The 27,652-nt window shown below is 39.5% G+C and overlaps 1 protein-coding gene across 3 annotated transcripts in view; it reads right to left on the bottom strand.

Moving 5' to 3' along the window:
• The window catches only part of LOC134208762 (leucine-rich melanocyte differentiation-associated protein-like), a 33,461-nt gene that overhangs the window by 2,140 nt on the left and 3,669 nt on the right, over positions 1–27,652 (bottom strand). For 2 of the 3 annotated variants that reach the window (XM_062684683.1, XM_062684682.1), the window contains exons 2-3: positions 15,873–15,971; positions 15,665–15,808 (exon numbers count right to left, since the gene is read on the bottom strand). In XM_062684683.1, coding sequence (XP_062540667.1) covers positions 15,665–15,808; positions 15,873–15,971 — 243 coding nt within the window. Of the gene's footprint in view, positions 1–15,664; positions 15,809–15,872; positions 15,972–16,393; positions 16,514–27,652 lie in introns of those variants that run through there. The other variant, XM_062684684.1, reaches the window with a different exon arrangement.

Genomic DNA, 27,652 nt, shown 5'->3' on the forward strand with positions numbered 1-27,652 from the left:
ATTTAACTGAGAAGCGCCATAAATTCTTCACATACGACGACAAAACTGAGCGATTGTTCAAAGTCGTCTTGAAAGGTCTTCCCAGTGATGACAAATCACTGGATGAGATTAAAATTGAAATTTCTCAATTACTTGGATTTTCACCAGTCCAAGTAATTAAGATGAAAAAGAAATCCCATTCTGGTACTTCCCAGAGGGGCATTTCTCAAGAATTTTATTTAGTTCATTTTAACAAAAGTGAACTAAATAATATGAAAAGTTGGAAAAGGCCTGTATTATGTCTCATGTCCGTGTTACATGGGAACATTTCCGCAGGCCTGGGGAAATTTCCAAAACCCTACCCAGTGCCGTAAGTGCCAAAAGTGGGGTCATGGAACCAAACATTGTCACATGGATGCTAAATGCATGATTTGTGGTGGAACCTCTCACGCCAAGGACGCATGTCCTGTGAGAGAAGATTCAAATAAATTTAAGTGCGCAAACTGTGGGGGCAATCATAAATCCAATTTCTGGGAATGCCCTTCACGCAAAAAAGTTTTGAATTCCCGTGCAAAATTGATGACGGGAAATTCCAATCGGATCCCAGATTCGACGGGTAGAAATTTTTCAAACGCTCAAATTTCGAAACCGGTTACCGGTCGAGCAATTCATACCCACCACAATTCACAAACAAATTTTGCCGCTCGTCAACGGGTAGCAAGCACTTCAGTAAATTCAAATTTTTCCAATGTACCTACGTATGCAAACATCGCTGCTGGTAGACCAAATTTCTCTTCTCAAAATGAGGTTTATACCCATGTCCCAACGGAAAATAACGGTCATGTTGCCGATTCAGGTAGCATGACTGCTTCCGATTTTGATTTTTTAACTGAACAATTGCATCACATGATTGATGCAATGTTCAAAGCAAATACCATTCCTGAAGCTGTTCAGGTTGGTATAAAGTACACACAAAATTTTTTTATCGGACTCCGTTTCAATTGATCCAAATAATTGTGTGAAAGCTCTAAATTGGAATGCCCGCTCTCTAAAGGGTAAGGAAGATGAATTATTCAACTTCCTTTCAGTTCATAATAATGCATATTGCCATTATAACTGAAACGTATTTAAAACCAGGACTCTCCATTAAAAGAGATCCAAATTATTTTATCTACAGAAATGATCGTCTTGACAGCGCCTGTGGTGGGGTCGCCATTGTCATTAATAGACGTATCAAACATAAATTATTTTCTTCGTTTGAAACCAAAGTTTTTGAAACCTTGGGAGTTTCTGTTGAAACAAATTTTGGACAATTTTCCTTCATTGCAGCCTACTTGCCTTTTCAATGCAATGGGCAGCAAAAGAATTTGTTGAAAGCTGATCTTCAAATTCTGACTCGCAACAAATCAAAATTCTTCGTAATTGGTGACTTCAATGCCAAACACCGTTCATGGAATAATGCTCAAAGCAATTCCAATGGTAAAATTTTATTTGAAGATTGTTCTGCGGGATATTATACTATTCAATATCCCAATGGACCAACTTGTTTTTCTTCCAGTCGAAATCCTTCTACAATTGATTTAGTTTTAACGGATTCAAGTCAGCTGTGTGGCCAATTGGTAACTCATGCTGACTTTGACTTCAATCACCTTCCTGTGACATTTGAAATCTCACAAGAAGCCATTTATAATCCAATCAGCTCTACTTTTAATTATCATAGAGCAGATTGGGATTTATATAAAACGTATATCGATAGGAATTTTGATGTTGATATTCCTCTCGATACCAAAAGTGATATTGATAATGCTCTCGTATCTTTGACAAATTTAATTGTCGAAGCCAGAGGCATTGCAATTCCGAAATGTGAAGTTAAATTCAACTCCATTATTATTGACGACGATCTTCAGCTACTGATCCGTCTTAAAAATGTGAGAAGAAGGCAATACCAAAGAACTCGCGATCCCGCGTTGAAAGTTATTTGGCGAGATTTGCAAAATGAAATTAAAAACGTTACGCTATAATGAGAACTACAAACTTTGAGAATAATGTCTCGAAGTTGGATACCAGTTCGAAACCCTTTTGGAAATTAACAAAAATTCTTAAAAAACCTCAAAAGCCAATTCCAGCGCTTAAAGAGGGAAATAAAATTTTATTAACAAATGGCGAAAAGGCTCAAAAACTTGCTCAGCAGTTCGAGAGTGCCCATAATTTTAGTCTAGGTCTCACTAGTCCAATTGAGGATCAGGTTACACGGAGCTTCGAAGACATTCTCAATCAAGAGAATGTTTTTGACCCTTCGTTGGGAACCAATTTGGATGAAGTGAGATCTATTACTAGAAAATTTAAAAATATGAAAGCCCCAGGTGATGATGGTATTTTCTACATACTTATCAAAAAACTTCCTGAGAGCTCTTTATCCTTTTTGGTTAATTTATTTAACAAATGTTTTCAATTGGCATACTTTCCAGATAAATGGAAAAACGCCAAAGTTGTTCCAATTTTGAAACCGGACAAAAATCCAGCTGAGGCTTCTAGTTATCGCCCAATCAGTTTGCTTTCTTCAATAAGCAAACTGTTTGAAAAGATTATTTTAAATAGAATGATGGTTCATATTAATGACAATTCTATTTTTTGCTGATGAGCAATTTGGTTTTCGCCATGGGCATTCAACCACTCATCAGTTATTAAGAGTTACGAACTTAATTCGGCTCAACAAATCTGAAGGATATTCGACTGGAGTTGCTCTTCTTGATATAGAGAAAGCATTTGACAGTGTTTGGCATGAAGGTTTGATTGTAAAATTGATGAATTTTAATTTTCCTCTGTACATCATTAAACTGATCCAAAATTATTTATCAGATCGCTCGCTGCAGGTAAACTATCAGAATACTAAATCTGATAGATTACCTGTAAGGGCTGGTGTCCCCAAGGCAGCATACTGGGGCCCATATTGTATAACATTTTTACTTCTGACTTACCTGATTTACCACCAGGGTGTCAAAAATCTTTGTTTGCAGATGACACGGGCCTTTCAGCCAAAGGGCGAAGCCTTCGTGTCATTGTAGTAGATTGCAAAAAGTTTGGATATTTTCTCCACTTACTTGCAAAAATGGAAAATTTCCCGAATGTTTCCAAAACTCAGCTTATAATTTTCCCACATAAGCCGAGAGCTTCTTATTTGAAACCTTCTAGCAGACATATTGTCACTATGAATGGGGTTCCAATTAATTGGTCTAGCGAAGCTAAATATTTAGGACTTCTGCTAGATCAAAATTAACTTTTAAAAATCACATTGAAGGCCTTCAAGCCAAATGTAACAAATATATTAAGTGCCTATATCCACTTATAAACAGAAAATCAAAACTTTGTCTTAAGAACAAACTTTTGATTTACAAACAAATTTTTAGACCTGCCATGTTGTATGCTGTGCCAATATGGACTAGTTGCTGCAATACCAGAAAGAAGGCACTCCAGAGGATTCAAAATAAAATTTTGAAAATGATTCTGAAGTTGCCTCCGTGGTATAGTACCAATGAACTTCATAGAATTTCTAATATTGAGACATTGCAACAAATGTCCAACAAAATAATTTCCCATTTTAGACAAAAATCGTTGCAATCTTCTATTGCAACGATTAACTCCTTGTACCCTTAGTATAAAATAGGTTAAGTTTAGTTTAAGTAGAAAACATTGTAATTCCTACATGGTTCAATTTAACCAGAGGAAAAAATTCTAACTGCTAGAGGCAATTGAAATGTATTAATAATAACTAAAAGCGTAACATAGCAAATAAGGATGATAGTGTTAAAAAAAACACGGAACACCTAGTCTAAGAGATGAATGCATGTATTAGATAATTAGCAAATAAAATTAGTTAAAAAAAAAAAAGAAAAAAAAAAAAAAAAAAAAATTAATTGATGTGCGTTTGATCGTGTTCCTGCTCAGTGCCTGCTAAATCGCGCGATCTGATATCGTTCTGCTTTGTACGGCCGAATAATATTTCATTAAAATCATTGTGTAAAAAAAAACTGAAACGGTCGCATCACTAATCAGAGTGAATCCAGGTCCCACCATGCCTGCGAACTAACTAATAATCTGTCCTTGGGTTTTTGTGGATACGTAAAGGTAAGCACGGTATTCAAATAGCAAAAACCATCCAAATACATTCCTTTGCTCTTCGTAGCTGACTACAAAGACATAGCTGGCACCATTATTTATCATTTCCAGTCCACAATCCCAGTCAACCATCTAGTTGATACGTTGTGTAATTTCACTGATTCTGGTCAATTACGAAGTAGTTGCTATAGATATATGTAGGAATTGACAGCTAAACTAAGCTAAGCTCTCCGAACTGAAATTTCAAAATGACTTACTTAAGCTAGACGCTTATTTTTTTTTCAAACAGCTTAAAGCAAAAAAAAATTGTTAAAGGAGTCATAATACTCTATAAAACTCTCATAATTAAAGGGTCAAAGTTCTCGCTTAAATATCATTTTCATTACGGGGTCTACTGTTGACCTTTTGTGAAAGTCCCAAATCTGATTTGTTCGTTACCCATCTAGCATTTTTACCAACAGAGTAAAGATTTTTTTTCCTCGATTTTATTCATGTTCTATTTATGTTGGCGTATGTATTCGCCATTACGCATTTCAGTCATGGGTACTCCCTGAGACAAGCGAAGGTACCCCCAGGGGTATACGTACCCCAGGACAACAAGCGCTGCCTTAACTCAAATTTAACATCCCAATACTTCATGCGAATGTTATCATCAATCGATATTATATTACTGTTACTGTTGTGGTAATTATTGTTGACATTTCCTGCATAAGGGACAATACCTATGATAAAGTTGGTAGCCTTATTACAATGACACATGTATGATATTGGACGAGATTTGTATATTTGGTATCAAGTATTTGGAAGCTGTTCGCTACCATTTGAGCCATACCGGAATTCGTGAGATTTCAATAAGTGAGAGTATGAATAATCGTGCTCCACCCAGTGTTGGTAGAATCATGCTCAAATCTCACTCACCGAAGCCTCATGCACGAGCCGACTCGCTTGCGATTCTGCATGGAGAGCATCGCGCATGAGTTTTTCACGCAGAATCGCATCGTATCGCTCATTCGCCGAAAAATGATTTCGCTCCAAAAAGTGTCAATACTCAATCGAAGCGTATTTTGTTGCGTATTTTATGTTTACGTATGGATTTGAAAGTTATTCCGATGAATTTACCGAAGAAGAACACCAACTTACCAACACTGGCTACTTCAAGACGAACTTTACAATTTGACAAATTCACCCAGAAATTGTCATCTTGCAAAGAAGTTTGCTTAAAGTTTGCATGCAATAGTGAGGATTTCCCGACAAATCATTCGTCAACCTCCTTCAAAGTTACTTACTTGATACTTACTTGATGGGCTACAGCTCTTCGATGAACCTACGCCGAATGGAGTAGTGAGACGTCTCACTCACCACTCACTTTTTACAAAGAATAGTAAAAAATGATGAGTGAAAAGTGAGACGTCTCACTTCTAACTCCTCTATTCTTGCTTCTCACTGCGAGAAGTGAGAAGTGAATGGTGAGACGTCTTACTTCTCCCTACGCACCACTCACTTTTCACAGTGAGAAGTGAGAAATGAGGAGTGAGAAAAGAGACGTCTTTCTTCTTGAACAGAAGTGAAAAGAGGCTTCTCACAAAGTTAGAAGAGAAAAGTGAGAAGGGAGACGCCTCTCTTCTTACTTATCACTTCTAACTTCTTATTTCTCACTTTTCAAAGTGGGAAGTGAGATGTGAGACGTCAAATGACACATTCGGTCGAATGACCTGTTCGGCCAAATGACTATTCTGCCAAATGACCTTTTCGGCCAAATGGCCTATTCAGCTATCTGACCCTTTTGCCCTAATGGTCTGTTCGGTCAAGAGGTATTTCCGGCCAAACAACTTTCGGCAAAATGGCACTCGCCCGAACAGTATTCGGCCAATCGACCCTACCCCCAGATTTTCATTCCAAATGCCATAATATTGATTCAAATTAAGGACACTCCTCACGGAATCTAAGTTTCAAAGTACTCGCGTTTTCGGGGGCACTCCACTTGTTACAGATGCGGCGCACAACTGTCATTTTTGTTGATTTAGCTTTGCTGCGTCACAGCATTCGTGAAATAATAAAAATGACAGTTATGCGTTGGATCCGTATCGAGTGGTGTGCCCCCGAAAACGCGAGCACTTTGAAACTTGGATTCCTTGAGGAGTGACCTTATGAACAAATTGACCGCAATTGATGTTTTATGTTTGCATTTAGGTAAATAAGATGAATATGAAAATAGTGTAAGGTGGGAAATAATTCCCCTATATACAAGTCGAGTACGAAATATTTGAATAGAAATAACTAGGCATAGAATGATAATATGTACTGTTTAGTCGCAACATCAAAACTCAAAACATAAAAAAATGATTGATGTGTTTCTGCTCAGTCTGCTGGTAGCCTAATTAACAGAGAATAATGAGGCCAAGAACAGAAGGTGAAATCGATGTTTGAATGGATTAGTAAAAACTTACTCAAGCATAACTTTTTTCAAACTTTTTTTTAACCCTTCTTTCAAGCATTCTCTCAAACATCTTAAGGCGATAGAGCATTTATTAGACCAAACATAATCTTCTTCAGCTAAAAAACTAGATTATTCAGCCAAAATTGTTTGTTGGGTTATATAACCTCTAACACTTTTACTTTTTCACTCATTCACTCAGTGACTAACTTACACACATATTTGCTCGTTATCTCACTATCTAACTTCCATACCCGCTAAAATACTTTGACAGTTGCTTATTCACTTACCGCATCACTTATCCACCTACCCATCCACTATCTCGCATACTCACTGAGTCACTTACTCACTCACTTTCTCACCAATTGATCTATTCATCCGTTATCTCTTTCATTCTTACTCTAAAAATCATTCATTTATTCTCTCGCTTACTCACTTACTCACTTACTTACTCCTTCACTCGCTTACGTCACTTATTTATTTGCTTATTCACCCAATCAGTCACTCACTGCTTCACACGTTTACTTCCTCACGAATTGGTTAGCAAGTCCTTTTACTAACACACGCAGTCACTCGTTCCCTTCGTTCACTCACTTTTCCTCACTCTAAAGTTTTGCCCATTATTTGATTGACTCAAAACTCACTAACTTATTCAATGACTTAACTACTCACTGCCTTACTCACTCACTCACTCACTCACTCAATTACTTACTCACTCACTCACCCTCGCACGTGAGAAATCTGCATCCTCATCAACTAGCATTTTGACCAGATTCTACAAAGAGTCGTATATTTATTATGCGGGGTGCAGTGGGGTCGCTTTTTACGCTATTTGTCGCTATTTGATTTTGGTTGATTTTGGCCCTTGGAGCTAATAAGACCGACTATTGGAGTTTAGACCGACTATTGGAAAGTTCAGCGCTCACCGGCTGACGAATGAAAACGGCCTACGACTAATTGATTTCGCCGCCTCCTCCCGTATCGGTACACCTGGAGATCACCACTGCAGATAGAATCACAAATCGACCACGTTCTGATTGATAGACGGCACTTCTCCGACATTATCGACATCAGGACATATCGTGGCGCTAACATCGGCTCTGACCACTACCTGGTGATGGTTAAACTGCGCCCAAAACTATCCGTCATCAACAATGTTCGGTACCGATGACCGCCGTGGTACGACCTAGAGCGACTGAAACAACTTGATGTCGCCACTGCATACGCGCAGTATCTCGAGGCAGCGTTGCCGGAAGAGGGTGAGCTCGATGGGGACTGCTTGAGGACTGCTGGAATACAGTCAAAGCAGCCATTAACGACGCAGCGGAGAAAAACGTCGGGTATATGGGACGAAGTCGACGGAACGGAAGCGGAGACAGCAGACCCGCCTTTTTCAGGAGAAGAAACGCCGCCTGGAAGAAGCGGAGTGCGAGGAGATGGAACAGCTGTGCCGTTCTCAAGAAGCACGCAAGTTCTATCAGAAGCACAACGCATCCCGCAAAGGCTTCGTGCCGCGAGCCGAAATGTGCCGGGATAAGGATGGGAGCATCTTGACGGGCGAACGTGTGCTGATCGAAAGGTGGGAGCAGCACTACGAGGAACATTTGCAGCGGACGATGGAAGCCAACCAGCCCCCACCTTGAGGGAAGTTAAGGATGCCATTCAACAGCTAAAGACCAATAAAGCAGCTGGTAAGGATGGTATCGGAGCTGAGCTCATCAAGATGGCCCCGAAAAAGCTGGCCACTTGCCTGCACAAACTGATAGTCAGAATCTGGGAAACCGAACAGCTACCGGAGGAGTGGAAGGAAGGGGTTATATGCCCCATCTACAAGAAAGGCGACAAGCTGGAGTGTGAGAACTTTCGAGCGATCACCATCCTTAATGCCGCCTACAAAGTGATATCCCAGATCATATTCTGTCGTTTCCAACAGCGTCTGTTCTGGCATCCAGCGGCTGAGTATGAAATGCTATTCCCCGGAAGCTATACCTAAGATGGCAGCCCCATCCCGGTGGATAGGGAACCTTGGGCCAACAACCTACTGTTGGCAGCCCCATCCCGGTGGATAGGGAACCTTGGGCCAACAACCTACTGTTCCCGAAACATCAATTTGTTCGAAAATCCGATAATGAAAGAATACGGACTGGTTTTAGCGGGACATCGCAGCAGAGGCAGACCCAGAGGCTCATGGCGGCGAAGCCTCAATAAAGAAATAAAAGAAGTCGACCGAAATCTAACCTGGCAACAAGTTAAAGCGATAGCCGGGCAACGCTCAGGATGGAGATCTTTCAAGTCGGCCCTTTGCACCAACGGAGGTGTACAGGATCCATAAGTAAAGTAAAAAAATATTCCGTCGTCTGTCACCATTAGTGAATGAGTTCGTGGGAAGTTATCACGCCGGCTTCGTTGACGGCCGCTCGACAACGTACCAGATCTTTACTGTACGACAAATCCTTCAAAAATGCCGTGAATACCAGGTCCCAACGCACCATCTTGTTCGTTGATTCCAAGGCGGCATACGACAGTATAGACCGCGTAGAGCTATGGAATATTATGGACGAGAAAAGCTTCCCTGGGAAGCTTATCATACTGATCAAAGCAACGGTGGATGGTGTGCAAAACTGTGTGAAGATTTCGGGCGAACACTCCAGTTCGTTCGAATCGCGCCGGAGACTAAGACAAGGTGATGGACTTTCGTGCCTGTTGTTCAACATTGCGCTAGAAGGTGTCATGCGGAGAGCCGGGTGTAACAGCCGGAGTATGATTTTCAACTGATCCAGTCAACTTATTTGTTTCGCGGATGACATTGACATTGTCGGCCGAATATTTGCAAAGGTGGCAGAACTGTACACCCGCCTGCAACGTGAAGCAACAAACGTTAGACTGGTGGTGAATGCGTCAAAGACAAAGTACATGCTTGTGGGCAGAACCGAGCGCGACAGGGCCCGCCTGGGAAGCAGTTTTACGATAGACGGGGATACCTTCGAGATGGTCGAGGAATTCGTCTACCTCGGATCCTTGCTAACGGCTGACAACAACGCTAGTCGTGAAATACTAAGGCGCATCATCTGTGGAAGTCGGGCCTACTACGGGCTCCAGAAGAAACTGCAGTCGAAAAAGATTCGCCACCACACCAAATGTGTCATGTACAAGACGCTAATAAGACCGGTCGTCCTCTACGGACATGAAATATGGACAATGCTCGAGGAGGACTTGCAAGCACTCGGAGTATTCGAGAGACGGGTGCTTAGGACCATCTTTGGCGGTGTGCAAGAAGACGGTGTTTGGCGGCGAAGAATGAACCATGAGCTCGCCCAACTCTACGGCGAACCCAGTATTTAGAAGGTAGCTAAAGCCGGAAGGGTACGATGGGCAGGACATGTTGCAAGAATGCCGGACAGCAACCCTGCAAAGATGGTGTTCGCTTCCGATCCGGCAGGTACGAGACGGCGTGGAGCGCAGCGAGCGAGATGGGCAGACCAGGTGCAAAATGACTTGGCGAGAGCCTCGAACCGTGTATTGTGGCGTCAAATGGTTGATTCAGTATTATCTGTTTAGATGTAAACTAGGTAAATAAATGAGCTAATAAAACTTTTCGTTTCTCGTTCGAAAAAATCTACAAAAAAATCCAAGCAGAATTAGATGGCATTGCAAAAGTCGTGGAATTTGAGGTGACCGAGAAGTTGATGAAAACCATCCGCGTAAATTGCGAGCTCGCTATATGTAAAGGTCATATTATCCTTAAAACTGTTTTTATATCAACATTAACCAAAAAAAAATGATTTGGGTGGTTTCAACAGATCTTCTTCTTCTTCTTATTGGCTTGATAACTTGAATCTAACGAGTTTGAAGAATTTTGACGAGTCTGCCCGAAACTGATTGGAAACGGCCAAAGAAAGCACAGTTTTATTTGCCAAAGTTTTCCGAGCGAACATACTCTTTATGATTGAAAACGAAAAAAATATTTGGGAATTTTTTTTTTCTTTAAAATATAAGCCCAAAATTTGAACAACACCTCCTAGACTTTAAAAAAATAACTCAATAATATCTAACTCTCTCAGTGGCGCCGGGAGTGGGTGGGACAAGTAGGACATGTCCTACACATGGAAATCGAAGCATTGACCTACCCATGATTATGTTAAAAACATACCAATGGATACTCGAAAGACCTAATGAGGCATTCCACGGAGGCATGCCAGTCGATCCTAAGCGACCATTTCGAAAATATCTGAAACTTTGCACAGTTTTTCAATTTCATCTAAATCGTCATTTTTCGATATCAAATCTTTTTATTGAGTCACGGCTAACTTTTCAAAAGGGTGTATGTGAAAATGGTTCAAAAATATTTAAAAAGCTGCACAGCAAAAACGGGATGTTCGATTGTTATGATTTTTTCAGCAAAGTTAGACAACTAAATGATAGTTATTAAGAAAATGTGCACAGTAAAAAAAAATTTTTTTTACCTTTAAAAATATCATTTTTGTCACAAAAACTCAAATATCTCAAAACCCTATCTTTTTACGAACGTAATTTTTTTAGGGAAAACGGTCCATTATATTAGCTATCTACCATAAAAATTTGGTGATGGTAAACTAATAAACAAAAAAGTTATGACATTTCAAACATTTCACAATTTTCACATTCAGTAAACAAAAAAAAAATTCCGTGTAAGTTATCTTGAGAATTGCAGTTTGATGCAGATTTTATTGTTAAGGGCTTTGCATGATTTAAACAAGTTGTTTTCATGATATTTTGATTTAATTATTCATAGCATATATAAGAAACTTAGACACGATCCAGTGTTGTGATCAAAAGTATTGATAATGTCATAATTTTCATTGTACGTGACTGGCGAAAAATTCTTTTAATAGTTTTGAAACCTGTTGATAATAAGAAACATATCAGAAATGTTATTTTTAAGACAAAAGCTGTAAAATCAAAGATTTATATACACGTATACGTCTATAGTTTACCTGCAAAAAATATACCTATTAGAGAATAGACTTTATGATCGGGAGGAAACGGGTATCTTCAACAACAACAAATGCATAATAGGTACATACCATGACAATGCTCACGAAAAAGCAAAAAATTACTACCACTAAGGTTTTTAAAGATCTTATGGTTTTTTTTTTGTTCAGTCAAGCAAATGACACCAAACTAGTCAGTAAAAACTTAAAAGTGATTTTGTTTATTGGAATATAACGAACAACATGAGTAGCCGCTTTCTCAACTGTTGTAGGCCGTTTGATGAAAAAAAGTGTTCAAAAGAGTTACGAAATCTCACCGAAAGCACCATAGATAAACTGAAAGCGACTGGTTATGCTCCAAAATCAAGTACTGAGAGCCTTGCCACCGTACCATCAGCGAAATCTGTTTCAACAAATCAATCGGAAGATGAGTGTATCCAAAAGGTCAACATCGAACGCTTTAATGAGGGCATAGCTGGGATAAAAGTGACTACGATTAAATGGAGTAAGATGGACTACGTTTATTACCCGGAGAAAAAATACCGTGAAATAAACGAAGCTGTACGAAGAAACCTATTCAAATTAGGACCTGATGATGTGGAAAATACAGACTACGATTAGGTAATTATAAATATGAAGGAAAGGCTCTCGAATGCAGCCACGACAAGGAAAGAAAAATTATTGATTTTGTCGATGCTGCCAAGTTCGTGATCTATTCAGGATGCCATTGATGAGTTCAAAATCAATAGAAATACAAAATTAAAGCAAAACTATACTCAAACTGTGTTGATAATAATTCAAAAGTGTTCGATATTGTAAAAAATTTGAATAAAAAAAATAAAAAATAAGTATTAATAAACTGTTTTCATGATATCATAACCCATACCGAAATTCAAACCCAAAACTCTTAGAGTTTCTATAAAAACATTGTGTAACTGCCACATTTAATTTAATAATTGGGATAATATGATAGATCGAGTAGAGAGACTCATCGATCATTCCCTTGCAAAAAAATATTCTGGTGCTGATATTAAATGTCAAATCTAAGATTATTTTTGTGATCTGTTAATTCATTTTTATTTATTTATACATATAATATACATAATATCGATGAATACATAAATATGGAATATCATAAAAACAACTTGTTTAACTCACGCAAGGCCCTTAACAATAAAATCAGCATCAAACTGCGATTCTTGAAAAAAAATACACCGAATTTTTTTTTGTCTACTATGTGTGAAAATTGTGAAATGTTTGAATTGTCATAACTTTTTTGTTTATTAGTTTACCATCACCAAATTTTTATGGTAGATAGCTAATATAATGCACCGTTTTCCCTGAAAAAATTACGTTCGTAAAAAAGGGTTTTGAGATATTTGAGTTTTTGTGACAAAAATGATAATTTCTAAAGCAAAAAAAAATTTTTTACGGTGTACATTTTTTTAAGAATCACCATTTAGTTGTCTTACTTTGCTTAAAAAATCATAACAATCGAACATCCCGTTTTTGCTATGCAGCTCTTTGAATATTTTTGAACCATTTTCACATACACCCTTTTGAAAAGTTAGTCGTGACTCAATAAAAAGATTTGATATCGAAAAATGACGATTTAGATGAAATTGAAAAACTGTGCAAAGTTTCAACTCAATAGAAAATCATGAATTAAAAATTTTGTTAAATTTTGATGCAGTTGCTTGGAATCGCTCTGCTATCAATACTGTTTCAATTTCTAGATCTAAAAAATATCATTTGAAAAGTTTCGAAGTGAATCATGGATTTGAAAGCTTATCAGAAGTTAAACTGACAATCGTAGAAGGTTCCGGGATTGTAAGGGAGAAATTCTTTCCATTCCAAAATGTTCTCAATGATGTATTGAGATTTTTCTAGTAGTCTTGAAATTTCTAATAGTTTCTATTCTTCCATAAAATTCTTGAAATTTTTCCGTTAGTTCAGGGAGGCTCAGAGAATTTCTGAAATTTTATAACAATTGACAGACTGACAGGTGAATTAATCAAAAGTAATATCTAAACAAGCTTAACTTAGCTAATAGTGACTGTACGTGTCAACGGTTGCTGGTCTAAATTGCACTACGATCCAAGTGCATAAAGGTTAGTATTCACTACCTACAGCTCCAGTCAGTTAGAAAAGGAGAGGAATGTTAGTGTGTACTAATTGTTGCTACTAAAACCAAGAAAACTTCTGCATCCCCATAATACCAAGGAAAGGAAACTTTGTTAACTCGGTAAGGTAGGATAGCAGAAGTATAGATCGATGATTCACTTAGAAAAGTGATGTAGTCTATGCCACATTATAAGATGTAGTCTTTGCCAGACCTCCTGTTTATAAGGCAGAAGCGGTAGTCGCTAGACTGCCGAGCTCGTATCCAAAAGTTGAAGAACTAAACAAGGATATGAGAGAACAATCGCAGAAATATGAAGCAGTTCATGATGATGGTAGCAGGCCTATGAGAAGAGGAACTCTGAAAGCTTATAAGAGTTTATTGGAATCTGTAGGAATCACAAATATATCTACGTTTGCATGAAATCTTAGAAGTTAGAAGGAAAAAAGTCTGAAATTGGGAGTAGCATTATTCTTGAGATTTCGGCAAACCCGTGAACCTGTCTTGGACGATCATAAGCTTTACTGGTAGATCATAGCGATGTTTCTGAAGATTTCTAAAGGTTCGAATTTCTAGAAGTTAGTGAAATTGCTTAAAACCATACAATATTTTATAAAATTGACAGGAATCCATAATCACTTCTGGAAATTCATAAAAATGTTTGAAGACATGTTTTTTGGAAATGTTCTTTAAACACTAGAAATATAATGTTTGTCTTAATAGTCATATGGAGCTTATAACTTATTTGAAGATGTCCGAAAAAATCTCTGAAATCCGCGAGGATCTCCGGAAGGTCGGAGAAATTCCATGAATGTATTATATAGATTTGAAAATCCAGTTTTTGTCCTACCCACGTCTCGAAACGTGGCTGCGCCTCTGAACTCTCTTATTGATACCCTGCATTGTTATGAACTTGCCTTGCATAAAAGGTGAAATACCAATAAAAATAATACCAAAAATGTATGTGCAAAACACTTCAGGCATAACATACTCTTTTATTACAATATCAAACACATCAAAAAATAATAATTGGTTTAGTATTAAAATACTCAAGCGTGTTATGGCTATAGAATTTTGCCTAATATTGTTTGATATTATTTAGGGTCTGTCTCATTTGGAGAATTAAACTGAAATTAAACCTAAAAGTGATATTTCAATAATTATCGAATAACCCTGCTCGCAGAGCAAGATTACTTTTGACAAATATCGAATCAATTTTTATCGATGTCCTATTGGAATTGCTGGGTAGCACCAGCCATTCTAATGACCGGGTGATTTTTTTTAATTTTCGAACTGTCATTTTTAAGTTTAATTTTACAAATGAGACAGACCTTAAGGTGATTATACAATCAAGCCATGTGGTGAATTTCAAATTCACCACACGTTTTCTACTCATATTATCAAAAGTTCAAATCCAGCGTAACAATTTTCGTACAATGCTGAAAATAAAGTCGATTGTTTAGCAAAAGTAAGCAAACGATCTACGGATGTTTCAACCCCATGAGCGTTGTGGTTCTTTCAATTCGTGCTCTTGAAAAATCACTAGAAAAAGCACGTGGTTTCCAAGATGGCTGATTTGTGGCTTTGTTGTATAACCACCTTAATGGTATTTTACCTCTTATGCAGCGTACACACGTACACACCAGTCAAGCAGTTTGACGAACATTGACTCCACCCCCAAGAAAACGCTTCGGTTGCTGCTTTGTTTGAACGTGTGTGAAGTTGTTCGAACATGAGATCTCAGGTTCGACCAACCATTTGACAACTTCTATATGTGGGTCAAAACTTCAAAACTTCTATATGTGGGTCATCGATTGATTCATATTATTTCGAAAAATATTCATATCTTGCATAAAACATTTTAATTGTTGACAATTTCAACCCTGTTAAATGAAATAAACGCCTCACACACATACCTAGTGCTACTTTTGTGTACTTTTTCGTACACTACTCTTAGGTTAATGAGTCGGACCTCGCTAACGCGACGCTTAAGGCATGTAGTTTTGAACCTATTCAGTTTTGAGCTTACTAAACAAGACTTACTTGATATCGTTGTAACTCAGATCCAGAATGGTCGTCGTCTTGGAAAACTTCTCCGCGATTTTACGCGGAATTTTCGACAACTTCTCGTACGCCAATGACAGCCGTTCCCCGCTTCCTTCCGACTCGGGATACTGGCTGCTAGTGCTAAAAACAAGATAAACGGCTCAGTATACACAGTCCTTTATAGAAATCGACTTCAAAAACTTACCTCATGTTGCTCTTAATCGACATCGAATCGGACGACCAGTCGTAATTCAGGTACAGCTCGTCATCGTCGTCCGCGTGCGAGTAGTTCTCAATGAAGAATCTACGGATGGAATGGGAGATTTTTGTTCGTTAGCTCCATCGTCAAAAGGTTATTAACAGGCAAACAGGCAGGCGATACGCTCAAGCAACGACGTAATTTGTAACAGTAGATTACATGTGATGGTTTCTTCCCCATCATACACGGGTTCAATGCATTTCGAATTGAAAACCGATAAGGTATTGACCGTGAATGCGAGCAACGATGACGATCATGATTGGTTTGATTAGACTTTGGCATTCCTACAGCAGAACTGAAAGCCGTAGGTGTGCGAGAACAAAGTCTCGCAGCATCCGGCTGTGATTATTTCATATCGGATGTTTGAGAAGTAAACACAAACAGTAGAGAGCATCTTATAAAGACACTAAAGAACATGCACTCATGTACACATGGGAGGCTTAAACTCCAATTGTTTCGATATTTACATCATTTTCAGGAATACTGCGCTCAATAAAATCAACGTTCTGGACTTTTCCCCAAGGAAAACTTCTCCGCTTATTCAAAATGTGAACCCAACCAACTGACACAGCCTTCCGACCGGATTCGTTGACAAAGTGATACTGCGAAGCTGCCTCCGGTGGACTCCGTCATCTCAGCCGTTCTACCCGCTGGGATGTGACACAGATAACGCTATCAGTTAGTCGCCACTCTGGCCCGACTAACGACAGCCGGCACTGATGTGTGTGAATTAGGCGCCGTCAACCGCATCACGCATGATCACCTCTCGGGGTGTCATTCGAGCAGTTAATCGTTCCAAGCGGCTGAGCATTCTGGCCACGTCCTATCAGCTAGTAGGCGCACATTGAAATTAATCCCTAGGTGCTTTTTGCACAAATCTCTGGTAGATCGGGATTGAAGATGAAACATCGACGATGCTTATCTTATCGGATACTGGTTTGTCAACAGTTGCAACATGGATTTTTACCTAAAAGTGCGAACTGGTGGAATGAATAATGGCCAACAACTGGCTTGTGATGCACTCATCATGCGATTTGCGCTTCTCTAGTTATCAGCTTGGTTACAATGTGGCGGTTTGGTGCAATTAAGCAATCATTCATTGAGATTTTGGAAGCTATTAACCTCCGGGAGCATCTGGTAATGTGTTCTTGTATTTGCTATCAGAATCGCGATGATTAATAGCTTTGTTTTGTTGAACAATCTAAAACGTATTTTAATTACGGAACTATTTTTATTTTTTCCGTAGATAACGTGTATTGCACACATTAACAATGTTATTCATGCTGATTCGAAGCAAAGCTAGAAAATAGTTTTCGTTGAGATGATTTCCTATTGAAATCTTAATCGTTTTATATTAGATAATTTCTGCGACGAAAAAAGACTTGATAATTTGACAAATAAACTCAAGGTAAGGCTTAGTTTGTATTATTTCCGGATCGACAACAAAAACAAATTTATTTCAAACGCAATAACTTATTGCGTGTGATTAATTATTTATTATCAACGGAAATGACTCGAACCTTTTGGATGAGTGTTTAAAAGTTATTAGCGAAGACAATTCCAGTTTACATTGTGCCAATATCGCGCTAGTATTGTAACTAGCGAATATGTAAACGGGCCATAACACAACTCAATACCAAATTTTCAAAACGTCTTATCTGCTTCCGTAAACAAAGATTCAATCCTCGATTTGACAAATCTGATAGCACTCCCACGCAAACCGATACCATCAACTGGTAGGATAAGCCTTCACCTACGTATTGATGTTATTGATTGGCGTGGAAGTGCCATCAGATTCGTCAAATCGACGGTTGAATCTTTGTTTACGAAAGCAGATAGGGTAAATGACGGCTTTGGCAGGTTTTCTTCTATTATTGTCAGGGGGTTTTTGTTGACCAAATTTTATGAAATTTGGCCACAATATTCTTTGATATGCAAAGAATGTTTAGGTTAAATTTGAGCATGATTAGTTATAGAAAACTCCCCTAACAATAATAGAACAAAACCTACCAAACCCGTCATTTCCTCTAAGTCGTTTTGAAAATTTGGTATTGAATTGTATTAAAAAGCTTTTGTGTGTCTTTGCCTGGTTTGGTAAAAAAACGAATTAGTTATTGATGCAGTAAGCCTAGTTGCAATAAGTTTCATAATAGACTTTTTTATTCATGACTAAATAGGTACCCAGGTTCGCCCGGGTGTTTGTGTTGCAAATGCCATATAAGTACTGGATTTTTTTTCAGCACCGCACTCTAGAACATTTTCCTTGCTATTGTTTCTTTTTCGCAACCCCTGACCCAAAGTTGTATTTCACCGATTTTTCGTCTTTTCCCGTCAAATTCACCAGATTTTTGTAGGGGAAGATGGGGAGACTTGATCACCCCCTGTTTTATCGAGAATTAAAGTTGTTTTGTTCTAGCGTTTTTTTTTCTAGTATAGATCCTCTAGCAAATGACCTTTATGTGGATTGACAACCATATTTATTCTGCAGGGTCGTTTGTATGTTTTGACCTTCCTTAAGATTTTTTTTATTGGCCACGCAAAATTTGAACAACTTTTCATAACAATGGCCAAATGCTTTAATTTTTTCACAGCACAAAGCCATAAATATGCTTATTGATCTTTTTTTTCCCTGAGCAAGGTTAAACGGAAATCTGCAATCAGACACCTGAGGAGGTTAACAAAGGGAGTGTGGGGATGGGTATGTCATGTAACTCTTACCCGACCCACCCACCGGAGAGCAGTAGGTAAATAATCCCCAAAATTGCATGTGATTGCCAACCTCCGGAGCGCGATGAGATAGTCATCAATAGACTCATCCATACGTTCATCCCCTTGTTTACGACACTTGGAACGAACATTTTCAAAAATTTCCAGTGGGCGAGAATTGAAATGAATCTCATCATACGATTTTGCTTGGGGTTTCACCGGGGTTAACCTGTCAGATACTGTGTCGTACGTCTCACCCCCCATATAATGCTGAGTGCTCCCACATCAGAGAAACGACTGGTATGACGGCGAATGTGAGCAGTTAGTTGAGGAGAAGAATACAGCATGGGCGAGATTGCTGCAACTACGCACGAGGGCGAACGAGGCACGATACAAACGGGCGCGGAACAGACAAACTCGATTTTTCGGAAGAAAAAGCGCCAACAGGAAGATCAAGACCGTGAAGAGACGGAGCTAATGTACCACGCTAAAAACGCACGAAAGTGAAGTTAAACCGTTCACGTAAGGGCCACGTGCCATAGCCCGATATGTGTAAGGATATAAACGGGAACCTTCCTACAAATGAGCGTGAGGTGATCCAAAGGTGGCGGCAGCACTACGAAGAGAATCTGAATGGCGATGTGGCAGACAACGGTGGCGGTATGGTAATGAACCTAGGAGCACGCGCGCAGGACATACGACTTCCGGCTCCGAATTTCCAGGAAATCCAGGAGGAGATCGACCGGCTGGAAAACAACAAAGCCCCTGGAGTTGACCAACTACCAGGAGAGCTGTTTAAACACTGGCTAGAGCGCTGCACTGGGTAATTACCAAGATTTGGGAGGATTAAGTTCTGCCATAGGAGTGGATGGAAGGTGTTGTGTGTCCCATCTACTAAAAGGGCGATAAGCTAGATTGTATCAACTACCGCGCAATCACATTGCTGGACGCCGCCGACTAACACCAATTGCAGGAGAGTTCGTAAGGCAGTATCAGGCGGGATTTATGGGTGAACGCTCTACCACAGACCAGGTGTTCGCCGTACGTCAGGTATTGCAGAAATGCCACGAATACATCGTGCCCACACGTCATCTATTTATCGACTTCAAAGCCGCATATGATACAATCGATCGGGACCAGCTATGGCAACTAATGCACGAAAACGGATTTCCGGACAAACTGATACGGTTGATCAAGGCGACGATGGATCGGGTGATGTGCGTAGTTCGAGGTTCAAGGGCATTCTCGAGTCCCTTCGAAACGCGCAGAGGGCAAGGTGACGGTGATGGGGCCCTCCTCCTAGGAAATTTTCGGATTGGAAATTGTCTCGACTCCCTGGGCATAAAAGTATCATCGTGTTAGCCTCATGATAAACAAATGCAAAAATGGTAACTTGGCTTAGAAACCTCGCAGTCAATAACTGTGGAAGTGCTTAATGAACACTAAGCTGCGAGGCGGCTCTGTCCCAGTATGGGGATGTAATGCCAATAAGAAGAAGAAGATGGTCTTTCATGTCTGCTATTCAACATCGCTTTGAAGGGCAGGGGTCAACACGAGTGGTACGATTCACACGAAGTCCGTCCAGTTATTTGGTTTCGCCGACGACATAGATATTATAGCACGTAACTTTGAGAGGCTGGAGGAAGCCTACATCAGACTGAAAAGCGAAGCTAAACGGATTGGACTAGTCATCAACACGTCGAAGACAAAGCACATGATAGGAAGAAGCTCAAGAGAGGACAATGTAAGCCACCCACCCCGAGTTTGTATTGGTGGTGACGAAATCGAGGTGGTTGGAGAATTCGTGTACTTGGACTCACTGGTGACCTCCGATAACGATACCAGCAGCGAAATTCGGAGACGCATCATGGCAGGAAATTGTACGTACTTTGGACTCCGCAAAACGCTCCGATCGAATAGAGTTCGCCGCCGTACCAAACTGACAATCTACAAAACGCTCATTAGACCGGTAGTCCTCTACGGACACGAGACCTGGACGATGCTCGTAGAGGACCAATGCGTACTGGGAGTTTTCGAACGGAAAGTTCTGCATATCATCTATGGTGGAGTGCAGATGGCGGACGGACCACGAGTTGCATCAGCTGTTGGGAGAAGCATCCATCGTTCACACCGCAAAAATCGGAAGACTGCAGTGGGCCGGGCACTCAGCCAAAATGTCAGACAGTAATCCGGTGAAAATGGTTCTTGACAACGATCCAACGGGAACAAGAAGGCGAAGTGCACAACGGGCAAGGTGGATCGATCATGTGGTGGTTGGCGACGTGCAGCCATGGACATGAATGGAGAAGACTTTCATGTATTGCACATGGACATACATGTCTGACGAGCTCGGTGGTCTAGTGGCTACCGCTTCTGCCTTATAAGCAGGAGGTCGTGGGTTCAATTCCAGGTTCGTCCCTTTCCTGCTTCGTATTTCTATCTTGGCTCTTTCTGTGTTTCACGTTCTACCAAAATGATTCCTACTGTTATAACCTTCCACACAATCCTAAAACCTCCCGTGGCACCTATGAGAGGTCGTAGAGTTCTCTGCATCTTTCTTAAGTAGGTGTCCAACTAACCATCCTTCCCCTTATTCAGCATTCGCAAGGACGTGGCCAGGACAGATCTCGACTATTGGAGAGTGCATTGCTTCCATCTAAGAGATAGTGATTAGTTTCAAATCAGTATCTGTGGTAACGGATGAAATTGCTGCTACTCTCATACAATAGTCTTGGCTTGTATCACCTACGAAATTGTGCGAATTGCTCAATGCTAATGCTAATGCACATGGACATACAAGTCTGGTAATAAATATAAAAAATCGGACGCTTTGCGTGGTCTGGTACATTGAAAAGCTGGAAGGCTTCTTCTAGACGTTCAACCCAGCGGGACCATTTCATTTTGTGTCGGTCGAACTGTTCAATAGTGAACGTAGATTGCATGGCCATAGGCGCATGCATAGCAGCAAACGGCGGCGCATTAGCAGCAGGCAGAATGGGATTATTTTTCCGAAAATGTCGTTTGATCTAATAGGTCATATGGCAGAAAACAGAGAAAACACCATTTGGCAGAAAAGGCCACTTATCATTTTGCCGAAAAAGCCCTTTGGCCGAACAGTTCATCCAGCAGAAAGGGCCTTTGGCCAAAAATGTCATTTAGCCAAACGGGCCGAAGTTTTTGACCATATGACTTGTTCAACACCCAAAGACTCTCCTATCCCGAAGCCAGACGACGAGTCCAAGCTAAAAGAGCTACACGCTAACCTGAACTTACCCAAAATTATGTCAAAGTGACCCAGATTCAGCAAAATCGTGGTTACTCTAATTTGGGTTCGGGTACCTTAACTCAAATCTGGGTAGTAGTACAAGTGAAAATAATCAGGGTAACCGGTACCCAGCTTTTTTCGCTCTAGAAAATTATTATTGTGTAAAAAATGTTAAATAAAACAATTTCTTCAACGCAAAACATTTATCGGCTGTGGCGACAATGCTCCGCCATGATAAATTCAACTATTCTTACCTGTTTCTTGCTGCATTCCGCTAAAAACCCCAACATTAATTCCAACATGCGACTTCGACGCTGGTCGACGCCATGTTGATATTTCCGAAAATGTTTAAGTCCTCGTTTACCCAGATTTCGGGTTCGGCTGACTCATATCCATTTTGTTGACATACCCAGATTTTGACAACTGCTAACATCTAAAAAATCCGGGTACAAATGACCCGGCCACTGGGTTGTTTCAGATTAGCGTGTGTATAGCCCTCTCCATCCCCATCAATGTTGGTGCCATGTTTACAAAATTTTCCTTTGTTTGCTGTTAGAACTGTCATATTTTTCTTGTTTGCTGTTAGAATAGGTGGAAATATAGATAGTAGAATCTATAGATGAGCGAAAGCATGGCTGAGTCGATTTTTTTACCCGTGCACACGCGAATATGACGTCACAACCTTTAACGTTTCCATTGAAATCGTGACGTCATGCTCGTTTGGAGACACGTTTGACAGTTCGTTTGGAGACAGAGGATTTATCTTCGCTCATCTATATATTCCACTATCTATAGGTGGAAACAGGGTGGAAACACTAAGAAAAATATCGCAAATTTGAACTAGACATCAGGTGAAAATGAAAATTTTCATTTTGATTCAGTGTGCAGCAAAAAAATCACTCTGTGATAGTGTTGGTAAAATCTGCTTGAAGACCTCAATGAAAAAGGAGAGATACAAAAGCAAAAGGCTAAACTTTAACAGGAACTTATGAAAAAAAAACAGTAATAGAGGACTAACTGAAGATGAAAAACCCAGATTAATCCACCTAGCGGTGATGATGCCTTTCTCATGCGGTAAAAAAATAGTATTTTGGGCGAGATTTTTACTTCATTACTTCTGAGCCGGCCAATTTACAATAGGAAATAATGAGACAAGATTCTGCGCCGAATGCAGCCTGTTGTGAGGAAAACCGTTTAGGATAAGTGCATTAAACGTGAGCTAGACTTTTTTACGCGCTTTTTCATGAGAAAATCGTATCGATCCAGATATTTTGAAAGCATTTCTTTTTGTAGCTTTGAATGGTAATTTGGGGGATTTTTCTGCTATTTCCAGAAAATCAATTAAAAGATTCCAGAAAGGCAAAATCTTGAGTTTTCAAGAAGAGGTAACAAAAATTTGAATGAGAAAGAAATTGGAGTTCTTTTGGATGGATAAAACTCCACAGGCGTCTTAATATAGCTCATATGTCTTTCTAATTGCATAAAGTTTTTCTGGAATCTTACGACAGAAAATTTATCACTCACACTCAACCATCTGTGAAATGATGGTTCTGAGACGAACCGACAATGCGCCTTTCCAATCACAGGCAAAATCAGAATTGTGAAAGAAAATTTCTTTTGTCTACTCTGACATCAACGTCAGATGATTTGTCATCCATGGAGAAAAAACTTTTGCAGCGTCGCTAAGCGATTATGATTTGAACTTTGAAGTATGTTCGTCTCGCCTCAACCTCCTCTAGTATATCTGAGAATAACCGGTTTGTTTTCAATAATGTTTCTTTCCAATTACAAACAGGAATAAAATCGGAATTTTGAATATCACTTGACTGTTACTGACGCCAACGTTTCTGCAGCGCTGTTCTCCGACGAGCGTTTGTGATTCTGATACTGACGGAAACTTCCTTCAGTACCGACGCCATTGTTTGCTATCAACCCTTTCTTTTCATAAAATGCTGGTCCTGAAAAGAGTCGATTTTCAATCCACAATGCGTCTTTCGAATCACTCACAGCAATCAATCGTTAATCTGCACCGTGTGTTAAAAATTCACTGCTGCTGCTGTCCGACGGCCGCTCGATGATTTCCCGCTAAGACGCTAAGAATAAAAGTTCAGCACCGCCACTGATATCCCGAGACCGCAATCGACGCCTAAGAAGAACAGATTTTCTTTCCACAAAGCGCTTTTCTAATCACTGATAGAAGCGAAACGATAGTCTGAGCATTGCGTGGATATTTCTCTTGAGTACTGCTACTTTCGGCGACGGCCAGCGCATATTCTATTTCAATTGTTGGGAAAAATCTTAAAGAGTTCGTCGATCGATTGATACCAAAATCTCGAAAATCGCTACTTTTCGCGAAGGTCTCAAATTTGAATATGCAGAATTACCTCCCTATCTTCGCAAAGGACGTAATCCTATGTCAAAAATTAGCCCCTAGAATTCTTCCTTAGGTAAGCATTCAGTACACTGTTTGTCTAATTGACAAATTAATATTTACCAAATTCCAACAAATATATTTGTTTTGCGTGTACTGACTTGTCAAATATTCGTTTATCAAATATTGGCCACACTGCGCACATCAAATATTTGCAGAAATGACAAATCGTGTACTGTCAAAACTTCAAATATTTGATGATGTTTGCAACTCTTTAACGTTGTTGAGTTGCAAATACTTACAAATAATTTTGAACTTGAACAAATTTATGAAAACAAATCTGTCCTATTTGTTTTAAGTGCGTTCGGTGATAGTATCCAGCTTTCCACGCTCGGTAATGGCGGCTTGTCGGTGTGTAAAAATCAACCAGTCACTGTACTTTTTGACACTAGCTGGAGGAAAACTCACTGGCGAAAAGGCCTTTTTTCCCTTCCCCTCACCCAGGAACGCCAGTGAGCTTTCCTCCAGCTAGTGTCAAACAGTACAGTGACCGATTGATTTTTACACAGCAGCAAGCCGCCATTACCGAGCGTGGAAAGCTGGATAGATGGTTAAGTGCGTACATATAAATCTTAAAATAGAAATTTATTGATTCTCGGCGATAAATAGGTTAGAGAACCATTTGGGCAGCACCCCTATTCCCGTCAGCAACGTTCATTACTCGAGCGCTTCACAACCGAATTACTTGTTTTTTAGTACATGGTTAGTTCCTGTCGATATCTAGTGATGTACAAACAATCAAGCCATTTGGAACGCGGTAGAGTTATTAACGTTGTGGACGGGAATAGGGGTGCTGCCCAAATGGTCCCGCTCCCTATGTGCGGTACCTCAGTGCAGTTGGGGCAGTTCCACTATGCTTCAAATCGTTGAGAGATCAGTGAAACCGGATATTTCGTAGACGTTTCCTTGGAAATTTGATTTAAAAACAGATTATTCCACTCATGTGGTGTAATCGGACCTGGGGACCCAAATGTTCGGGGAAAATAGAGGAACATAGACCAAGGGAATCCCAGCAAACATGGGGCAATAAAATAGAAAATAAAATTAGAAAGAACCTTCCGGTGATACGGTGACGGTGTATTCCTCTTTGATACGGTGGGGAGTTTTATAAATGTGCAAAAACAAAACAGTAAAATTCTAGAGCACTCATTTTTAACAGAGAAATTAATTCTCCAATAATAGATGAAGTTTCTCAAGGGCCTCATATATGGCCGGCAAACCTTTAGGACAATTCTGGAGATTGTTGGCTGTCTGTCGGTAGCGAAGAATCTCAACGTCAACGTTAATCTTTCTGCTAGAGATATTGATTTTTTCTTACTCGTGTCCTGCTTCTGGATACGAGTTACCGATCAAAGGTAGTCAAAATCCCCTGCGGACATTCAGACGAAGTTCTTGGCCGGAACTGAAGATGCCGTCGATTTCATATTCTGAATTGTTTAAAATTGGTTTGAAAATGTATCATTTTGAAGCGAAACAACAATGACTAATGCGAGTTAGACTACAAACAATGTACTGTCTTCTGAACAACATTTGACAAATAATTAAACAACATGCTTAAACGTAATATTTGACAAATAGGTTATATTCAAATATTTACCCATCGTGTACTGGCACATGTCAAATAATCAGCAAACATCAAATTTTGTTAAAACATGCTATGACAAATATTTGTAAATTAGACAAACAGTGTACTGAATGCTAGTGTTACAAAACGAAGAAAACGATCGAAAAGGTAAATTTATTACGTATTTTAAAAGTAAATTCACTCTATTTCGTGACTCAATATTGATTGCTATCGTAGCGTTCGCAATTATTTTTTAATTTTCACTTTTTAAAATGGTTGCTAATTTTGGTTGTCGGAACCCTTTTATCCAAAGGAAGATCAAGACAAATCAAAGTCAATTAATCTAATTATCACACTTTTAAACAGCCTATACAATATACTCCTGACGATCAGTTCTTCGGAGATGGCTTCACTTGTTCCTCATTGCATGCTGTGCGAGTTGTATGTTCATTTTGCTACTCGAAAAGCATCTTCTAGTACACACGGTGTGTCTATGGGGAAATATTATTTTTCAAAAATCAGTATCTCTGAAATACCCACCACGTGAAAGTATATGCTCTCCTCTTTCATATAATGGGTAAACTAAAATGTTCTATCGGGGGATCTAGAACAATTTTTATTTTTTCACTATTTTTGGTGCAAAATCCATAGTAATCTTAAATGATAGCCAATTTAACCCCCCCAAAAATATATGGAAAAATTACCCCCATTAGAACATTTTAAAAATGCACCTACGTGAAAAAGGGAAACATATAGGGGAACTGTTCCGATCTCCATCTCACTGTACATATATGCATCTCATCGCTTAACAAAGAAATACGGCACCAAATTCGTCGCTTCTTTTTGTCAACATGCGTGCTCACTGCTGAAAAAAATCACAAAAATAATAAACAAACCAAATTCCTTTCCATTGCTTCGTTTTTGATGGGATGGAAATAGGAGCTATGAGATGAAGTGGCGAACCGTTCCCCTACTTTCGTGTAGTGAGTGTTTTAGAGATACTGATTTTTTGAAAATAAGCCTCTTCGGACAAACACACCGCACAGGGCGGACTCGATTATCCGGAGTGTTGAAAAAAAAATCACTCCGGATAATCGAGCCACTTTTTTTTATTGCTGAAAATATAACTTTTGTTCAAATAATCTTTATTCCAGTAAAATAAAAGCTTAGAAAATATCCCGTTGGCTCGTGCATGGGTTCTGGCGGTTTTGACCACCGTTAGAGATGTGCGCCGATCCGCAAATCGACGGCGGCAGCTTTTGTCATAATTTTGGTCGGCGGTGTTTTTGGCGCCATTACATTACATTACACCAATACCATTAAGCCACCGGCGGCGGTGTGAAGCGCCGTGGCGATTTTTTGTATTGCGTTTGTTACCTAAAGATTTTTCAGAATATTTTTAAGACATTAGACATTTTTATATTTTCGCCGGAAAAATCTAATCCCTAGGTAATTATTCCAAGCTTTTCGGATTTTGACGGGAAATACTCTGAAGTTTCCTCGGAGATTTCTTTGAAATTTTCACGGGAAATTCTTTAGAGTATTTTTTTTCAAAAGCAATTATAGAATTTCCACATAAAAATTGGTGTTTGTAATGGATTTTTTTTTAAATTTTCACGGGAAATTGTTCAAATTTCTGAGGGAAATGGTTCAGATATACTTCGGAATTTCCACAGAAAATGTCACTTGCTGAACAAGTAATACGGTCAAAAATGTCGACCAGGAGGGTTTGTGGCCTTTTGATCTTTCTCGTCGATTGA

The sequence above is a fragment of the Armigeres subalbatus genome, chromosome 2 (genome assembly GCF_024139115.2).
Source record: "Armigeres subalbatus isolate Guangzhou_Male chromosome 2, GZ_Asu_2, whole genome shotgun sequence".
NCBI classification, from domain to species: domain Eukaryota; kingdom Metazoa; phylum Arthropoda; class Insecta; order Diptera; family Culicidae; genus Armigeres; species Armigeres subalbatus.